This window comes from Pseudophryne corroboree, chromosome 6 (genome assembly GCF_028390025.1).
Source record: "Pseudophryne corroboree isolate aPseCor3 chromosome 6, aPseCor3.hap2, whole genome shotgun sequence".
NCBI classification, from domain to species: Eukaryota; Metazoa; Chordata; class Amphibia; order Anura; family Myobatrachidae; genus Pseudophryne; species Pseudophryne corroboree.
Window position 1 is genome coordinate 575,265,368 of NC_086449.1, and position 21,168 is coordinate 575,286,535.

General features: G+C 47.5%; 1 protein-coding gene across 5 annotated transcripts in view; it reads right to left on the minus strand.

The window, feature by feature from the left end:
* Positions 1–6,392: 6,392 nt before the first annotated feature.
* Positions 6,393–21,168, minus strand: part of FAM53C (family with sequence similarity 53 member C) — a 28,708-nt gene continuing 13,932 nt past the window's right edge. For all 5 annotated transcript variants that reach the window (XM_063927870.1, XM_063927871.1, XM_063927869.1 and 2 more), the window contains one exon: positions 6,393–8,668. In XM_063927870.1, coding sequence (XP_063783940.1) covers positions 8,441–8,668 — 228 coding nt within the window. In that variant the 3' untranslated portion in view covers positions 6,393–8,440. The remainder of the gene's footprint in view (positions 8,669–21,168) is intronic.

A 21,168-nucleotide genomic window follows, 5' to 3' on the forward strand; every position in this document is an offset into this window, starting at 1 on the left:
AGAAATAGATTTATCGGTAAGTAAAATCTTATTTTCTCTGACGTCCTAGTGGATGCTGGGGACTCCGTAAGGACCATGGGGATTATACCAAAGCTCCCAAACGGGCGGGAGAGTGCGGATGACCCTGCAGTACCGAATGAGAGACTCCATGTCCTCCTCAGCCAGGGTATCAAATTTGTAGAATTTAGCAAACGTGTTTGCCCCTGACCAAGTAACTGCTCGGCAAAGTTGTAAAGCCGAGACCCCTCGGGCAGTCGCCCAAGATGAGCCCCCTTCCTTTTGGAATGGGCTTTTACAGATTTTGGCTGTGGCAGGCCTGCCACAGAATGTGTAAACTGAATTGTATTACAAATCCAGCGAGCAATCGTCTGCTTAGAAGCAGGAGCACCCATCTTGTTGGGTGCATACAGGCTAAACAGCGAGTCAGATTTTCTGACTCCAGCCGTCCTGGAAACATATTTTTCAGGGCCCTGACAACGTCAAGTAACTTGGAGTCCTCCAAGTCCCTAGTACCCGCAGGTACCACAATAGGTTGGTTCATGTGAAAAACAGAAAACACCTTAAGGAGAAATTGAGGACGAGTCCTCAATTCTGCCCTGTCAGAATGAAAAATTAAGTAAGGGCTTTATATATGATAAAGCCGCCAATTCTGACACACGCCTGGCTGAAGCCAGGGCTAATAGCATCGTCACCTTCCATGTGAGATATTTTAAGTCCACAGTGGTGAGTGGTTCAAACCAATGCGACTTTAGGAAACTCAAAACAACATTGAGATCCCAAGGTGCCACTGGGGCACAAAATGAGGCTGTATATGCAGTACCCCTTTTACAAACATCTGAACGTCAGGCACTAAAGCCAGTTCTTTCTGGAAGAAATTCGACAGGGCCGAAATTTGAACCTTAATGGACCCTAATTTTAGGCCCATAGACAGTCCTGTTTTCAGGAAATGTAGGAAACGACCCAGTTGGAATTCCTCTGTAGGGGCCTTCTTGGCCTCACACCACGCAACATATCTTCACCAAATGCGGTGAAAATGTTTTGCGGTTACATCCTTCCTGTCTTCGACCAGGGTAGGGATGACTTCATCTGGAATGCCCTTTCAGGATCCGGCGTTCAACCGCCATGCCGTCAAACGCGGCCGCGGTAAGTCTTGGAACAGACAAGGCCCCTGCTGGAGCAGGTCCTTTCTTAAAGGTAGAGGCCACGGGTCTTCCGTGAACATCTCTTGAAGTTTCGGGTACCAAGTCCTTCTTGGCCAATCCGGAACCACGAGTATCGTTCTTACTCATCTCCCTCTTATGATTCTCAGTACTTTTGGTATGAGAGGCATAGGAGGGAACACATACTCTGACTGGTACACCCACAGTGTTACCAGAGCGTCCACCGCTATTGCCTGAGGGTCCCTTGACCTGGCGCAATATCTGTCTAGTTTTTTGTTCAGGCGGGACGCCATCATGTCCACCTTTGGTTTTTCCCAACGGTTTACAATCATGTGGAAGACTTCCCCATGAAGTCCCCACTCTCCCGGGTAGAGGTCATGCCTGCTGAGGAAGTCTGCTTCCCAGTTTTCCACTCCCGGAATGAACACTGCTGAGAGTGTTATCACATGATTTTTCGCCCAGCGAAGAATCCTTGTAGTTTCTGCCATTTCCCTCCTGCTTCTTGTGCCGCCCTGTTTACGTGGGCGACTGCCGTGATGTTGTCTCACTGGATCAATACCGGCTGACCTTGAAGCAGAGGTCTTGCTAAGCTTAGAGCATTGTAAATTGCCCTTAGCTCCAGTATATTTATGTGGAGAGAAGTCTCCAGACTTGATCACACTCTCTGGAAATTTTTTCCTTGTGTGACTGCTCCCCAGCCACTCAGGCTGGCATCCGTGGTCACCAGGACCCAGTCCTGAATGCCGAATCTGCGGCCCTTTCATAGATGAGCACTCTGCAGCCACCGCAGAAGAAACACCCTTGTCCTTGGAGACAGGGTTATCCGCTGATGCATCTGAAGATGCGATCCGGACCATTTTTCCAGCAGATCCCACTGAAAGGTTCTTGCGTGAAATCTACCGAATGGGATCGCTTTGTAAGAAACCACCATTTTTCACAGGATCCTTGTGCAATGATGCACTGATACTTTTCCTGGTTTTAGGAGGTTCCTGACTAGCTCGGATAACTCCCTGGCTTTCTTCTCCGGGAGAAAACATCCTTTTCTGGACTGTGTCCAGAATCATCCCTAGGAACAGTAGACGTGTCGTCGGAAAAAACTGCGATTTTGGAATATTTAGAATCCACTCGTGCTGTCGTAGAACTACTTAAGATAGTGCTACTCCGACCTCCAACTGTTCTCTGGACCTTGCCCTTATCAGGAAAGCGTCCATATTTCTTTTAAGAAGAATCATCATTTCGGCCATTACCTTGGTAAAGACCCGGGGTGCCGTGGACAATCCAAACGGCAGCGTCTGAACTGATAGTGACAGTTCTGTACCACGAACCTGAGGTACCCTTGGTGAGAAGGCAAATTTGGACATGTAGGTAAGCGTCCCTGATATCCAGTGACACCATATCGTCCCCTTCTTCCTGGTTCGCTATCACTACTCTGAGTGACTCCATCTTGATTTGAACGCTTGTATGTAAGTGTTCAAATATTTCAGATCTCACCGAGCCGTCTGGCTTCAGTACCACAATATAGTGTGGAATAATACCCCTTCCCTTGTTGTAGAAGGGGTACTTTGATTATCACCTGCTGGGAATACAGCCTGTGAATTGTTCCCAATACTGCCTCCCTGTCGGAGGGAGACGTTGGTAAAGCAGACTTCAGGAACTTGTGAGGGGGAGACGTCTCGAATTTCCAATGTACACCTGGGATACTACGTGTAGGATCCAGGAGTCCACTTGTGAGTGAGCCCCCTGCGTGCTGAAACTCTTGAGATGACCCCCTACCGCACCTGAGTCCGCTTGTACTGCCCCAGCGTCATGCTGCGGACTTGGCAGAAGCTGTGGAGGGCTTCTGTTCCTGGGAATGGGCTGCCTGCTGCAGTCTTCTTCCCTTTCCTCTACCCCTGGGCAGATATGACTGGCCCTTTTGCCCGCCTGCCCTTATGGGGACGAAAGGACTGAGACTGAAAAAACTGTGTCCTTTTCTGCTGAGATGTGACTTGGGGTAACAAAAGGTGGATTTTTCAGCTGTTGCCATGGCCACCATGTCCGATGGACCGCCCCTTTATACGGCAATACTTCCATGTGCCGTCTGGAATCTGCATCACCTGACCACTGTCGTGTCTTCGTCTGGCAGATATGGACATCACATTTACTCTTGATGCCAGAATGCAAATATCCCTCTGCGCATCTCGCATATATAGAAATGCATCTATAGTCAATAAAATCTTGTCCCTGTCAAGGGTATCAATATTTTCAGTCAGGAAATCCGACCAAGCCCCCTCAGCGCTGCACATCCAGGCTGAGGCGATTGCTGGTCGTAGTATAACACCAGTATGTGTGTATATACTTTTAGGATATTTTTCAGCTTCCTATCAGCTGGCTCCTTGAGGGCTGCCGTATCTGGAGACTGTAACGACCCTTGTTTTTATAAGCGTGTGAGCGCCTTATCCACCCTAAGGTGTGTTTCCCAACTCGCCCTAACTTCTGTCGGGAAAGGGTATACCGCCAATAATTTTCTATCGGAGGAAACCCACGTATCATCACACACTTCATTTAATTTATCTGATTCAGGAAAAACTACAAGTAGTTTATTCACACCCTACATAATACCCTTATTTGTGGTACTTGTAGTATCAGAAATATGTAACACCTCCTTCATTGCCCTTAACATGAAACGTGTGGCCCTAAAGGAAAATACGTTTGTTTATTCACCGTCGACACTGGAGTCAGTGTCCGTGTCTGTCAACCGACTGAGGTAAATGGGCGTTTTTACAAGCCCCTGACGGTGTCTGAGACGCCTGGACAGGTACTAATTTGTTTGCCGGCCGTCTCATGTCGTCAACCGACCTTGCAGCGTGTTGACATTATCACGTAATTCCTAAATAAGCCATCCATTCCAGTGTCGACTCCCTAGAGAGTGACATCACCAATACAGGCAATTTGCTCCGCCTCCTCACCAACATCGTCCTCCTACATGTCGACACACACGTACCGACACACAGCACACACACAGGGAATGCTCTGATAGAGGACAGGACCCCACTAGCCCTTTGGGGAGACAGAGGGAGAGTTTGCCAGCACACACCAAAAACGCTATAATTATACCGGGACAACCCCTTATACAAGTGTTTTCCCTTATAGCATTTTTATATATGTAATCATATCGCCAAATAAGTGCCCCCCCTCTCTGTTTTAACCCTGTTTCTGTAGTGCAGTGCAGGGGAGAGCCTGGGAGCCTTCCTCACAGCAGAGCTGAGCAGGAAAATGGCGCCGTGTGCTGAGGAGAATAGGCCCCGCCCCCTTTTCGGTGGGCTCTTCTCCCGGAGTTTGTGAGATCTGGCAGGGGTTAAATACATCCATATAGCCTCAAGGGCTATATGTGATGTATTTTAGCCATAAAAAGGTATTATACATTGCTGCCCAGGGCGCCCCCCCCCAGCGCCCTGCACCCTCAGTGACAGTTGGTGACTGTTGGTGAAGTGTGCTGACAACAATGGCGCACAGCTGCAGTGCTGTGCGCTACCTTATGAAGACTGAAAGTCTTCTGCCGCCTGTTTCTGGACCTCTGGACCTCTTCAACTTCGGCATCTGCAAGGGGGGTCGGCGGCACGGCTCCGGGACGAACCCCAGGGTGAGACCTGTGTTCCGACTCCCTCTGGAGCTAATGGTGTCCAGTAGCCTAAGAAGCAAATCCATCCTGCACGCAGGTGAGTTTACTTCTCTCCCCTAAGTCCCTCGTAGCAGTGAGCCTGTTGCCAGCAGGTCTCACTGAAAGAAAAAAACCTAACTTAAACTTTTATTCTAAGCAGCTCAGGAGAGCCACCTAGATTGCACCCTTCTCGGCCGGGCACAAAAATCTAACTGAGGCTTGGAGGAGGGTCATAGGGGGAGGAGCCAGTGCACACCACCTGATCCTAAAGCTTTTATTATTGTGCCCTGTCTCCTGCGGAGCCGCTATATCCCCATGGTCCTTACGGAGTCCCCAGCATCCACTAGGACGTCAGAGAAAATACTTTACTAAAGAAGCTCTGTAGAGCTCCCCTAGCTGTGACCGGCTCCTCCGGGCACATTTTCTAATCGGAGTATGGTAGGAGGGGCATAGAGGGAGGAGCCGGCCCACAAGTGCCAATGGCTCCTGGTGGACCCGTCTATAGCCCATGGTACTAATATGGACCCCAGCATCCTCTAGGACGTAAGAGAAATGTAACTACTAATAGGGTACATTTTACCTGTTTCGAAGCATTAAAATTATGACCCCCTACCCCATATATTATGGTCACAAATTTTTGTGTTCAGTCCATTTAAACTTCAAAAAATGTGCATGAAATGTAACGCGAGTCACATGGAATGACCTATATAATCCCCCCCCCCCCCCCATACAACATACTATTAAATAGGTGTAAATGTACTTTAGACCAAACAGTTAGTACCCATTTTCTTTTCAGCAAGGCCTTATGGGGGAAAAAACTAAACAAAACACCACACAAGCAGAAGATACGGTAGATAAGCAGCAATGGCTTGCTGAACACAGTGAGGGAGAGGGGTATGGAATAAAAATAAAATGAAAAAATGCTTAAAGTTAAAACACTTCACATAACTCAATTAGTGACTGGCGTTTGCATCTTGTTGCTGGCGAGAACCCTTCTGAGAACACAAATGGCACAAGTGATATCTACAAGCTGTATTTAAAAAAATAATTTATGAATATTTAGAAATTTGTTAGCTTTTGATATATGAATTTCTGCACCACGGTTGTACTCTTATAAAGCAGGCCTGAACAACCTGTGGCTCACCAGATGTTTTGAAACTACACATCCCAACATGCCCTGTCACAGTTTTAGCATTACCTAAAAGCAAAACTTTGGCAAGGCATGATGGGACTTGTAGTTTTACAACAGCTGGAGAGCCACAGGTTGGCCAGGCCTGTTATAAAGGATCACAGACAGCCACACAGCATGGATTTTTCCAACAAGTAATACTACCCCTTTAATAGGATACTCAACAGCGAGTGCCACCTTTCCTTGACGTAACACACATTATATGGCATATTATTTCTGGGCATCAAGTCACAAAAGTTCAGAAAGATCAGGATTTTACCTCCAAAAACAAATATTACTCCAGTTTATTGTATAGCTGAACAGGTTGGTCCAAGCAACACAAGCAGGAGAGCCAGATATTCTTACACCGGCTTATAAAATAACACACTGTCTCCAATAAGATAAGTGGAAAAGGGACAATAAATTACATCAATTTCAATTTATTGTAGAATATAGTCATTTAAATAAAATAGAGGGACTACACCATGAAATACTGATGACAGGCCATCACGTTTCATACATCTTTGATTTGTTAATTCAATTTGTTTCTTCTCTTATTGCCTTTTTTTGCTTTCAAGTTCTCCAACCCCATTCAATGTAGAATATGCAGTCACTCACGGCTGAGCCCTTTCAGCTTTGCAATGCTCTGATTTAATATGCATTACAGGTCCCTGTAGCATTACACAACACAACAGCAAGAGGTTTGTCATTCATCCTTTATCACAATGTAATACAACAGCAGGCTGTGTTCTAAATGAAAATGGTGTGAGAAATATGACAGTATATTTTATTATTTCAAATGGGGCGCCATACTGTAACCCCCAAATCCCCTAAAATCCCTAATGAATACAGAATACTGCCATTTTACAACACACCTTTTTCCACATCCAGAAAAACTGAGTTTTTCAGCTGTGAAGTGCTGACATTGCACTAGATGGAAAGATTTCCATGTACAGTAGGAAACCCTCAAAGTGCTTCTGCTGTGAAAACGCTGGCCACCGATCTTACACAGCCACGAGGCTCCTACGTGAGGGGTAAATAGCATTTCACATCCAATTTTGTGTGTTCACATTTTAGGACTAATGCATTCTGGATGGAAGAAACATGGTATGGAATAATACCTGCTGTCTGATGTTCTTGGTAAGTCATGCTGAAATAAAGACTGCGTTTAAAAAAAATATATATATAATTGCTCATTTTGGATTGTGATACAGAGCTGCTCACAATCTTTTCCTTCCTCATTAGGGAAAAACATTAATCAAAACTGCCCACTTTTAAAAATGAATGCAAGGAACCATACCGCGGTACATACATAATACTTTTATGTGTAACTGCAGAATCAAAAAGGCTGTTTTAAGTTTCTTGATAAAATACTACAATGCTTGTTGTAGATTAAATGCTTGCATGGCTCCAATAAGCCAACAACATTCAGAGCAAATGTTATATCAACCGCCTGACTACCATCTTCTCTGAAAGAATCCATACAACTCTGTGTCTCGGGGGCTTAAGCAGCTGTGACAAAGTATACCAATACATTTCATTTACACGCTCCAAACTAAGACTCATTCCGGAAAAAGTGAAAAGGATGTAGGATGGCGAGACACAAGAGGATTTGGGATGTGCAGGACAAAGGTATGATAACGGTCTAAGGTACTGGGGTGGTCACTTTATGTAAGACTTGGATGGCAGTGTAGACAACAGGTACAGGGTGACCTGGAAGCTCCCTTTTAACTGGCCAGCAATTTTAAAAGAAAAATGATGTTTGTAGAATATTTGCCACAGGCAAATATCCATGAAAAGAAAATTGCAAACACATCTACTACAATTGAAACAACATTTTTGTTCTGCGGTCAGCCTTTTTTCAGGATGAATTGGAGAACAAAATCAACAAAAAAAGGTGTTAATTATGGAACACACAGGACTGGGTTCCCTTGCTGTAATGCTCTGGGCTAGGTCTTGGGGAATTTATTTGAAAACAAGGCATAAGCCTTTGTGCACAACCAGATTTGCCACCTTGTTAGTTTACTTATTTCCCCCCACCCGAAAAAAGTCACCTTTAAACAAGAATTAATCACAAGCCTATATCTGCATGTGATACCCTTGGGGCAATGCAGAATATCCTTTCAAAAACCATCAATATAAAAATAAAGCAATCCCGCAGCACCCTTTATGTAGTTTTGTCACTCAGTAATGGGAGATCCCAAATTCAGCTGTATTACTAGGTAAGGAGAAGTGTAGTTGGGGGAAAGATGACCCTGCCCAGACTACCCATTCAGAAGATTGAAACATTTGGCTCCCCTCCCGCCTCCCCCCCACCCCCACCCCTGCACAATTCCTGTCTGTCATGAAGGTTAGTGAAATGCGCTTGGTGCAAGTCCCTTGGCGGCGGCCCACTGCCAACACCCAGACACCCTCACTTATAGGTCCACATCCCGGTAAGCACTCCATTTGCAGTATGATGTTTCCTGAGAGCTAATTCTCTTCAATTAGATTTAAATCCAGGTCTGCGAAATCGTGCTGGAAGAGCATTGCCTGGGAACAGGACGAGTGATCCCTCCTAACCATATCTTCTTCACTAAGTGCCAATGTGCAAGTGGTGGCAGGACTTCCAGAAGTGCAAGGAGACTCCCCATGACAAGCCATAAAAGGAGAAGAGCTGCCTTCTTCACAGTTGTCCAAGAAACACATAGCACCAGCGTTCTGCAAATGAAACAAGCCATTAGAAGAAAAAAAAAAAAAAAAAGTTACAGTAAACTTTGACCTTAGACATTTGCAAGACATAAAAAATAAGATTTTACTCACCGGTAAATCTATTTCTCGTAGTCCGTAGTGGATGCTGGGAACTCCGTAAGGACCATGGGGGAATAGCGGCTCCGCAGGAGACTGGGCACAACTAAAGAAAGCTTTAGGACTACCTGGTGTGCACTGGCTCCTCCCTCTATGACCCTCCTCCAGACCTCAGTTAGGATACTGTGCCCGGAAGAGCCGACACAATAAGGAAAGGATTTGGAATCCCGGGTAAGATCATACCAGCCACACCAATCACACCGTATTACTCGTGATACAATACCCAGTTAACAGTATGAAATATAACTGAGCCTCTCAACAGATGGCTCAACAATAACCCTTTAGTTAAACAATAACTATATACAAGTATTGCAGACAATCCGCACTTGGGACGGGCGCCCAGCATCCACTACGGACTACGAGAAATAGATTTACCGGTGAGTAAAAATAAGATTTTACTTACCGATAAATCTATTTCTCGTAGTCCGTAGTGGATGCTGGGACTCCGTAAGGACCATGGGGATATAGCGGCTCCGCAGGAGACAGGGCACAAAATAAAAGCTTAAGGATCAGGTGGTGTGCACTGGCTCCTCCCCCTATGACCCTCCTCCAAGCCTCAGTTAGGATACTGTGCCCGGACGAGCGTACATAATAAGGAAGGATATTGAATCCCGGGTAAGACTCATACCAGCCACACCAATCACACCGTACAACTTGTGATCTGAACCCAGTTAACAGTATGATAAACGCAAAGGAGCCTCTGAAAAGATGGCTCACAACAATAATAACCCGAATTTTTGTAACAATAACTATATACAAGTATTGCAGACAATCCGCACTAGGGATGGGCGCCCAGCATCCACTACGGACTACGAGAAATAGATTTATCGGTAAGTAAAATCTTATTTTCTCTGACGTCCTAGTGGATGCTGGGACTCCGTAAGGACCATGGGGATTATACCAAAGCTCCCAAACGGGCGGGAGAGTGCGGATGACTCTGCAGCACCGAATGAGAGAACTCCAGGTCCTCCTCAGCCAGGGTATCAAATTTGTAGAATTTAGCAAACGTGTTTGCCCCTGACCAAGTAGCTGCTCGGCAAAGTTGTAAAGCCGAGACCCCTCGGGCAGCCGCCCAAGATGAGCCCACCTTCCTTGTGGAATGGGCTTTTACTGATTTTGGCTGTGGCAATCCTGCCACAGAATGTGCAAGCTGAATTGGACTACAAATCCAACGAGCAATCGTCTGCTTAGAAGCAGGAGCACCCAGCTTGTTGGGTGCATACAGGATAAACAGCGAGTCAGATTTTCTGACTCCAGCCGTCCTGGAAACATATATTTTCAAGGCCCTGACAACGTCAAGCAACTTAGAGTCCTCTAAGTCCCTGGTAGCCGCAGGTACCACAATAGGTTGGTTCATGTGAAATGCAGAAACCACCTTAGGTAGAAATTGAGGACGAGTCCTCAATTCCGCCCTGTCAGAATGAAATATCAAGTAAGGGCTTTTATATGATAAAGCCGCCAATTCTGACACACGCCTGGCTGAAGCCAAGGCTAACAGCATCGACACCTTCCATGTGAGATATTTTAAGTCCACAGTGGAAAGTGGTTCAAACCAATGTGACTTTAGAAAACTCAACACCACATAGAGATCCCAAGGTGCCACTGGAGGCACAAAAGGAGGCTGTATGTGCAGCACCCCTTTTACAAATGTCTGAACTTCAGGTACTGAAGCCAGTTCTTTCTGGAAGAAAATCGACAGGGCCGAAATTTGAACCTTAATGGACCCTAATTTTAGGCCCATAGACAGTCCTGTTTGCAGGAAATGAAGGAAACGACCCAGTTGAAATTCCTCTGTAGGGGCCTTCTTGGCCTCACACCACGCAACATATTTACGCCAAATGCGGTGATAATGTTTTGCGGTTACGTCCTTCCTGGCTTTGACCAGAGTAGGGATGACTTCTTCTGGAATGCCTTTTTCCCTCAGGATCCGGCGTTCAACCGCCATGCCGTCAAACGCAGCCGCGGTAAGTCTTGGAACAGACAAGGCCCCTGCAGTAGCAGGTCCTTTCTTAGAGGTAGAGGCCACGGTTCGTCCGTGAGCATCTCTTGAAGTTCCGGGTACCAAGTCCGTCTTGGCCAATCCGGAACCACGAGTATAGTTCTTACTCCTCTCCTTCTTATGATTCTCAGTACTTTTGGTATGAGAGGCAGAGGAGGGAACACATACACTGACTGGTACACCCACGGCGTTACCAGAGCGTCCACTGCTATTGCCTGAGGGTCCCTTGACCTGGCGCAATATCTGTCCAGTTTTTTGTTTAGACGTGACGCCATCATGTCCACCTTTGGTTTTTCCCAACGGTTTACAATCAGGTGGAAGACTTCTGGGTGAAGTCCCCACTCTCCCGGGTGAAGGTCGTGTCTGCTGAGGAAGTCTGCTTCCCAGTTGTCCACTCCCGGAATGAATACTGCTGACAGTGCTATCACATGATTTTCCGCCCAGCGAAGAATCCTTGCAGCTTCTGCCATTGCCCTCCTGCTTCTCGTGCCGCCCTGTCTGTTTACGTGGGCGACTGACGTGATGTTGTCCGATTGGATCAACACCGCCTGACCCTGAAGCAGAGGTTTTGCTTGACTTAGGGCATTGTAAATGGCCCTTAGTTCCAGAATGTTTATATGAAGAGACGTTTCCAAGCTTGACCACAGGCCCTGGAAATTCCTTCCCTGTGTGACTGCTCCCCAGCCTCTCAGGCTGGCATCCGTGGTTACCAGGATCCAATCCTGAATGCCAAATCTGCGGCCCTCTAGTAGATGAGCACTCTGCAGCCACCACAGGAGAGACACCCTTGTCCTTGGCGACAGGGTTATCCGCTGATGCATCTGCAGATGCGATCCGGACCATTTGTCCAGTAGATCCCACTGAAATGTTCTTGCATGGAATCTTCCGAATGGAATCGCTTCGTAAGAAGCCACCATTTTCCCCAGGACCCTCGTGCACTGATGCACTGAGACCTGTCCTGGTTTTAGGAGGTTCCTGACTAGCTCGGATAACTCCCTGGCCTTCTCCTCCGGGAGAAACACCTTCTTCTGGACTGTGTCCAGAATCATTCCTAGGAACAGTAGACGTGTCGTTGGAATCAGCTGCGATTTTGGAATATTTAGAATCCACCCGTGCTGACGTAACACTACCTGAGATAGTGCTACTCCGACTTCTAACTGTTCGCTGGATCTTGCCCTTATCAGGAGATCGTCCAAGTAAGGGATAATTGAAATGCCTTTTCTTCGTAGAAGAATCATCATTTCGGCCATTACCTTGGTAAAGACCCGAGGTGCCGTGGACAATCCAAACGGCAGCGTCTGAAACTGATAATGACAGTTTTGTACTACAAACCTGAGGTACCCTTGGTGAGAAGGGTATATCGGGACGTGGAGATAAGCATCTTTGATGTCCAGAGACACCATATAGTCCCCTTCTTCCAGGTTCGCTATCACTGCTCTGAGTGACTCCATCTTGAATTTGAACCTTTTTATGTAAGTGTTCAAGGATTTCAGATTTAAAATTGGTCTCACCGAGCCGTCCGGCTTCGGTACCACAAACAGCGTGGAATAATACCCCTTTCCTTGTTGCAGGAGGGGTACCTTGATTATCACCTGCTGGGAATACAGCTTGTGAATGGCTTCTAGAACTGCCTCCCTGTCGGAGGGAGACTTTGGTAAAGCAGACTTCAGGAAACGATGAGGGGGAAACGCCTCGAATTCCAGTTTGTACCCCTGCGATACTACCTGTAGAATCCAGGGATCCACTTGCGAGTGAGCCCACTGCGCGTTGAAATTTTTGAGACGGGCCCCCACCATATCGGAGTCTGCTTGTAAAGCCCCAGCGTCATGCTGAAGACTTGGCAGAAGCAGGGGAGGGCTTCTGCTCTTGGGAAGCGGCTGCATGGTGCAGTCTTTTTCCTCTTCCTCTGCCCCGGGGCAGAAAGGAGTGGCCTTTTGCTCGCTTGTACTTATGGGAACGAAAGGACTGAGATTGAAAAGACGGTGTCTTTTTCTGCTGATGTGGAGTGACCTGGGGTAAAAAGGTGGATTTTCCAGCCGTTGCCGTGGCCACCAGGTCCGATAGACCAGCCCCAAATAACTCCTCCCCTTTATACGGCAATACTTCCATGTGCCGTTTGGAATCCGCATCCCCTGACCACTGTCGCGTCCACAACGCTCTTCTGGCAGAGATGGACATAGCACTTACTCTTGATGCCAGGGTGCAAATATCCCTCTGTGCATCACGCATATATAATAATGCATCCTTTAAATGTTCTATAGTTAACAAAATATTGTCCCTATCCAGGGTATCAATATTCTCAGTCAGGGAATCCGACCATGCGACTCCAGCACTGCACATCCAGGCTGAGGCGATTGCTGGTCGCAGTATAACACCAGTATGTGTGTATATACTTTTTAGGATATTTTCCAGCCTTCTATCAGCTGGTTCTTTGAGGGTAGCCGTATCAGGAGACGGTAACGCTACTTGTTTAGATAAACGTGTGAGCGCCTTATCTACCCTAGGGGGTGTTTCCCAACGCGCCCTAACCTCTGGCGGGAAAGGATATAATGCTAATAATTTTTTTAGAAATTAGCTGTTTTTTATCGGGAGAAACCCACGCTTTTTCACACACCTCATTTATTTCCTCTGACTCAGGAAAAAATATTGGTAGTTTTTTCTCACCCCACATAATACCCTTCTTTGTGGTACTTGTAGTGTCAGAAAGGTTCAATGCCTCTTTCATTGCCGTGATCATGTAACGTGTGGCCCTACTGGACATTACGTTTGTCTCGTCACCGTCGACACTAGACTCAGTATCTGTGTCAGGGTCTGTGTCGACCCACTGAGGTAACGGGCGTTTTAGCGCCCCTGACGGTGTCTGAGACGCCTGGACAGGCACTAACTGATTTGCCGGCTGTCTCATGTCGTCAACAGTTTTTTGCAAATTGCTGACATTATCACTTAATTGTTTAAATACAATCATCCAGTCAGGTGTCGACTCCCTAGGGGGTGACATCACCAACGCAGGCAACTGCTCCGCCTCCACATAATTTTCCTCCTCATACATGTCGACACACGCGTACCGACACACAGCACACACACACCGGGAATGCTCTGATAGAGGACAGGACCCCACTTAGCCCTTTGGAGAGACAGAGGGAGAGTCTGCCAGCACACACCCAGCGCTAATATATATATATATATATATATATATATATATATATATATATATATATATATATATATATACAGGGATAACCTTATATAAGTGTTATTCCCTTATAGCTGCTGTTAATTATTGTTATTTGCTGCCAACAATGCCCCCCCTTCTCTTTTTTACCCCGATTCTGAAGCAGGACTGCAGGGGAGAGTCAGGGAGCCGTCCTTCCAGCGGAGCTGTGAGGGAAAATGGCGCTTGTGTGCTGAGGAGATAGGCTCCGCCCCTTCACGACGTCCTTATCTCCCGCTTTTTTGTGTAAAATGGCAGGGGATTAAAATACATCCATATAGCCCAGGAGCTATATGTGATGTATTCTGTTTTGCCACCTAAGGTATTCTGTTATATTGCGTCTCAGGGCGCTCCCCCCCCAGCGCCCTGCACCCTCAGTGACCGGAGTGTGAAGTGTGCTGAGAGCAATGGTGCTGTGCGCTACCTTAGTCTGAAGACAGGATGTCTTCTGCCGCCGATTTCACCGGACCTCTTCGTCTCTTCTGGCTCTGTAAGGGGGACGGCGGCGCGGCTCCGGTGACCCATCCAGGCTGAACCTGTGATCGTCCCTCTGGAGCTAGTGTCCAGTAGCCTAAGAAACCCGATCCACTCTGCACTCAGGTGAGTCCGTTTCTTCTCCCCTTAGTCCCACGATGCAGTGAGCCTGTTGCCAGCAGGACTCACTGAAAATAAAAAAAACCTAACTAAACTTTTATTCTAAGCAGCTCAGGAGAGCCACCTAGATTGCACCCTTCTCGGCCGGGCACAAAAATCTAACTGAGGCTTGGAGGAGGGTCATAGGGGGAGGAGCCAGTGCACACCACCTGATCCTTAAGCTTTTATTTTGTGCCCTGTCTCCTGCGGAGCCGCTATATCCCCATGGTCCTTACGGAGTCCCAGCATCCACTAGGACGTCAGAGAAATCTTATTTTCTCTAACGTCCTAAGTGGATGCTGGGAACTCCGTAAGGACCATGGGGATTATACCAAAGCTCCCAAACGGGCGGGAGAGTGCGGATGACTCTGCAGCACAGAATGAGCTAACTCTAGGTCCTCCTCAGCCAGGGTATCAAACTTGTAGACTTTAGCAAATGTGTTTGACCCCGACCAAGTAGCTGCTCGGCAAAGTTGTAAAGCAGAGACCCCTCGGGCATCCGCCCAGGAAGAGCCCACCTTCCTCGTGGAATGGGCTTTTACAGATTTAGGATGCGGTAGTCCAGCCGCAGAATGTGCAAGTTGAATCGTGCTACAGATCCAGCGAGCAATAGTCTGCTTTGAAGCAGGCGCACCCAACTTGTTGGGTGCATGCAGGATAAATAGCGAGTCAGTCTTTCTGACTCCAGCTGTCCTGGAAACAGATTTTTAGGGCATGGACTACGTCCAGCAACTTGGAATCCGCCAAGTCACGAGTAGCCACAGGCACCACAATAGGCTGGTTCAAATGAAAAGCTGAAACCACCTTTGGGAGAAATTGGGAACGAGTCCTCAATTCCGCCCTATCCTTATGAAAAATCAGATAAGGGCATTTGCATGACAAAGCCGCCAATTCTGATACACGCCTGGCCGACGCCAAGGCCAACAGCATGACCACTGTCCACGTGAGGTATTTTAGCTCCACGGATTTAAGTGGTTCAAACCAATGCGACTTCAGGAAATCCAACACCACGTTGAGATCCCACGGTGCCACTGGAGGCACAAACGGGGGCTGAATATGCAGCCCTCCCTTAACAAAAGTCTGAACTTCAGGCAATGAAGCCAGTTCTTTTTGGAAGAAAATGGACAGAGCCGAAAACTGGACCTTACTGGAACCCATTTGAGGCCCATAGTCACTCCTGACTGTAGGAAGTGCAGAAATCGACCCAGTTGAAATTCCTCCGTTGGGGCCTTCCTGGCCTCACACTAAGCAACATATTTTCGCCATATGCGGTGATAATATTTTGCGGTCACATCTTTCCTAGCCTTAATCAGCGTAGGAATGACTTTATCCGGAATGCCCTTTTCCTTTAGGATCCGGTGTTCAACCGCCATGCCGTCAAACCAGCGGCGGTAAGTCTTGGAACAGACAGGGCCCCTGCTGCAGCAGGTCCTGTCTGAGCGGCAGAGGCCATGGGTCCTCTGAGATCATCTCTTGAAGTTCTGGGTACCAAGATCTTCTTGGCCAATCCGGAACCACGAGTATAGTTCTTACTCCTCTCCTTCTTACTATTCTCAGTACCTTGGGTATGAGAGGCAGAGGAAGGAACACATACACCGACTGGTACACCCTGGCGCAATAACATTTTAGCTTTTTGTTGAGGCAGGACGCCATCATGTCCACCTGTGGCCCTTCCCAATGGTGTACAATCATTTGGAAGACTTCTGGATGAAGTCCCCACTCTCCGGGGTGGAGGTTGTGTCTGCTGAGAAAGTCTGCTTCCCAGTTGTCCACTCCAGGAATGAACACCGCTGACAGTGCTAACACATGATTTTCCGCCCATCGGAGAATCCTTGTGCCATTGCCATCCTGCTTCTTGTGCCGCCCTGTCGGTTTACATGGACGACCGCCGTGATGTTGTCTGACTAGATCAGTACCGGCTGGTTTTGAAGCAGGGGTCTTGCCTGACTTAGGGCATTGCAAATGGCCCTTAGTTCCAGAATATTTATGTGTAGGGAAGTCTCCTGACTTGACCATTGTCCTTGGAAGTTTTCTTGCCTGTGTGACTGCCCCCCAACCTCGAAGGCTGGCATCCGAGGTCACCAGGACCCAGTCCTGCATGCCGAATCTGCGGCCCTCTGGAAGATGAGCACTCTGCAGCCATCACAACAGCGACACCCTGGCCCTTGGAGACAGGGTTATCAGCCGATGCATCTGAAGATGCGATCCGGACCACCTGTCCAACAGATCCCACTGAAAGATCCTTGCATGGAACCCTCCGAATGGAATTGCTTCGTAAGAAGCCACCATCTTTCCCAGGACTCGCGTGCAATGGTGCACCGACACCTGTTTTGGTTTTAGGAGGTCTCTGACTAGAGATGACAACTCCTTGGCCTTCTCCTCCGGGAGAAACACTTTTTTCTGTTCTGTGTCGAGAACCATCCCCAGGAACAGTAGACGCGTTGTAGGAACCAGCTGCGACTTCGGAATGTTCAAGATCCAGCCGTGCTGTTGTAGCACTGCCCCAGCTAGTGCTACTCCGATCAACAACTGTTCCCTGGACCTCGCCTTTAAAAGGAGATCGTCCAAGTACGGGATAATTATAACTCCCTTCCTTCGAAGGAGTATCATCATCTCTGCCATTACCTTGGTAAATACCCTCGGTGCCGTGGACAGACCAAACGGCAACGTCTGGAATTGGTAATGACAGTCCTGTACCACAAATCTGAGGTACTCCTGGTGAGGGGGGTAAATGGGGACATGCAGGTAAGCATCCTTGATGTCCAGTGATACCATGTAATCCCCTTCGTCCAGGCTTGCAATAACCGCCCTGAGCGATTCCATTTTGAACTTGAACCTTTGTATATAAGTGTTCAAGGATTTCAAATTTAAAATGGGTCTCACCGAACCGTCCGGTTTCGGTACCACAAACATTGTGGAATAGTAATCCCGTCCCTGTTGAAGAAGGGGTACCTTGACTATCACCTGCTGCGAATACAGCTTGTGAATTGCCTCCAGCACTGCCTTCCTGCCCGAGGGAGCTGTCGACAAGGCAGATTTGAGGAAACGGCGAGGGGGAGACGTCTCGAATTCCAGCTTGTACCCCTGAGATACTACCTGTAGAATCCAGGGATCCACCCGTGAGCGAGCCCACTGGTCGCTGAAATTCTTGAGACGGGCCCCCACCGTACCTGGCTCCGCCTGTGGAGCCCCAGCGTCATGCGGTGGACTTGGAGGAAGCGGGGGAGGACTTTTGTTCCTGGGAACTGGCTGTATGCTGCAGCTTTTTTCCTCTACCTCTGCCTCTGGGCAGAAAGGACACGCCTTTAACCCGCTTGCCTTTCTGGGGCCGAAAGGACTGTACCCGATAATACGGTGCTTTCTTTGGCTGTGAGGGAACATGGGGTAAAATGTTGATTTCCCAGCTGTAGCTGTGGAAACGAGGTCCGAGAGACCATCCCCAAACAACTCCTCACCCTTGTAAGGCAAAACTTCCATGTGCCTTTTAGAATCAGCATCACCTGTCCACTGCCGAGTTCCTGGCAGAAATGGACATTGCGTTTATTTTAGATGCCAGTCGGCAATTATCCCTCTGTGCATCTCTCATGTATAAGACTGCGTCTTTAATATGCTCTATGGTTAGCAATATAGTGTCCCTGTCTTAAGGTACAGAGAATCTGACCACGCAGCTGCAGCACTGCACATTCATGCTGAAGCAATAGCTGGTCTCAGTATAATGCCTGTGTGTGTATATACAGACTTCAGGATAGCCTCCTGCATTCTATCTGCAGGCTCCTCTAGGGCGGCCGTGTCCTGAGACGGTAGTGCCACCTTCTTTGACAGACGTGTAAGCGCTTTATCCACCCTAGGGGATGTCTCCCAACGTGACCTATCCTCTGGCGGGAAAGGGTACGCCATTAGTAACCTTTTAGAAATTACCAGTTTCTTATCGGGGGAAACTCACGCTTCTTCACACATTTAGTTCATCAGATGGGGAAAAAACCATTGGAAACTTTTTTCTCCCCAAACATAATACCCTTTTTTGTGGTACCTGGGGTAATATCAGAAATGTGCAACACATTTTTTATTGCCGTAATCATGTAACGGGTGGCTCTATTGTAATGTACAGTAGTATCATCGTCGTCGACACTGGAGTCAGTATCCGTGTCGACATCTGTTTTAGGGCCCCTGATGGCTTTTGAGACGCTTGGGCAGGCACGGGCTGAGAAGCCGGCTGTCCCACATCTGCTATGTCGTCAAACCTTTTATGCAAGGAGTTGACACTGTCACGTAATTCCTTCCACATGTCCATCCACTCAGGTGTCGACCCCGCAGAGGGTGACATCACATTTATCGGCATCTGCTCCGCCTCCACATAAGCCTCCTCATCAAACATGTCAACACAGCCGTACCGACACACCGCACACACACAGGGAATGCTCTGACTGAGGACAGGACCCCACAAAGTCCTTTGGGGAGACAGAGAGAGTATGCCAGCACACACCAGAGCGCTATATAATGCAGGGATTCACACTACCCACAGTGATTTTTCCCTTATAGCTGCTATAATACACAGATTTGCGCCTAAATTTAGTGCCCCCCCTCTCTTTTTAACCCTTTGAGCCTGAAAACTACAGGGGAGAGCCTGGGGAGCTGTCTTCCAGCTGCACTGTGAAGAGAAAATGGCGCCAGTGTGCTGAGGGAGATAGCCCCGCCCCTTTTTCGGCGGACTTCTCCCACTCTTATAATCATAATGTGGCAGGGGTATTTTACACATATATAGCTTATTAGGCTATTTTATGTGTGATTTGCCACTCTTAAGGTACTCTAATTGCTGCCCAAGGCGCCCCCCCCCAGCGCCCTGCACCCATCAGTGACCGTAGTATGTGGTGTGCACAGGGAGCAATGGCACACAGCTGCAGTGCTGAGCGCTACCTTAATGAAGACCGGAGTCTTCTGCCGCCGATTTCCTGGACGTTCTTCTTGCTTCTGGCTCTGCAAGAGGGACGGCGGCGCGGCTCTGGGACCGGACGACAGAGGCTGGGCCTGTGTTCGATCCCTCTGGAGCTAATGGTGTCCAGTAGCCTAAGAAGCCCAAGCTAGCTGCAAGCAGGTAGGTCCGCTTCTCTCCCCTAAGTCCCTCGTAGTCTGTTGCCAGCAGATCTCACTGAAAATAAAAAAAACTAAAATATACTTTCTTTTCTAGGAGCTCAGGAGAGCCCCTAGTGTGCATCCAGCTCGGTCGGGCACAAAATTCTAACTGAGGTCTGGAGGAGGGTCATAGAGGGAGGAGCCAGTGCACACCAGGTAGTCCTAAAGCTTTCTTTAGTTGTGCCCAGTCTCCCGCTATTCCCCATGGTCCTTACGGAGTTCCCAGCAACCACTTAGGACGTTAGAGAAAGGGGGGTGGGGTGGGGGGGGGGGGGGGAATGATCCAATAAAGCACTTTCTCACTAAAATATAACACAACAACAACAACAAAAAAAAACACATGGTTCATGAGCATATACAAGATTTAAAGATACAATGTGCCCATAAAAGGTATTAATAAATAGCACACTTGCATAGATGTTAACTATAAACATATACAGGAAACAGATAGAGTTCCAATCTGCATGATCTGATAGCACAAAAGGTTTTTTTGAACAATAAAAATAAAGGATTTAGGAATTCTACCCTTATCTTGCCATCCCAAACGTTTCCCTCTGCTGGAGGAACGGTGGCCTCCAGGGTACCCTTGCTCATGTTTGGTGAACCTGCCCTGTCCTTGAACCCTTTTGGACTTCGGTTCATATAATTCATACAGTTCTGACCCATCTAAAATCCTCCATACCAAGAGATGAATGGAACTTTCTCCTTCACTTCCTCCTTTATGATCTTCGTAAAGCTTCCATTAAACTGCTGTCCCACATCCTAGTTGCTGCTAAAAGTTTTATAGCCCGTAACTGGAAGAGCCCCCACCCATCTCTATTTGCCTTAAAATCTAAATATGGCACACAGCGTTGATGGAAAGTATTACCTACGATCTCCATTATAGGGGCCATATATTAACTCAAGTGTGGGCCCCGTGGTTCTCCTAGATGCTCTGAGGTACTCCCTCACACAAGTTTTCTGCATCCACCATCCCAGTCTGACCCATGCATGATGAGATGATATGCTCTACTTGCTCCTATTCTTTCTTGGTGGACTTCTTTTGCTCACTACTGATCTTCACCTTTCTTCTTCTACTTCCACTATACGTGCATTCCCTTTGTTATTTTCTACCCAACATTTAATATTGTTCATGGTATTTTCTCTGCTCTCTAGACCTCTTGCCCTTGTATCTTTATTCCTTCCCACATCCCTCTACCCTATATGCTCTCCCTCACTTGATTCACGTATGTTTATTATTGTACTAATTTTACCTTTGTAAAATAGCTCACCCACTCTGCAATGTGTACTTTTTATTTTCTCTCACACATATTATATATCCCTCTCTCAGAAATAGAGACAGAGGCATGTATGGTCTTGCATTTGGAGGTCTTTTCGGTG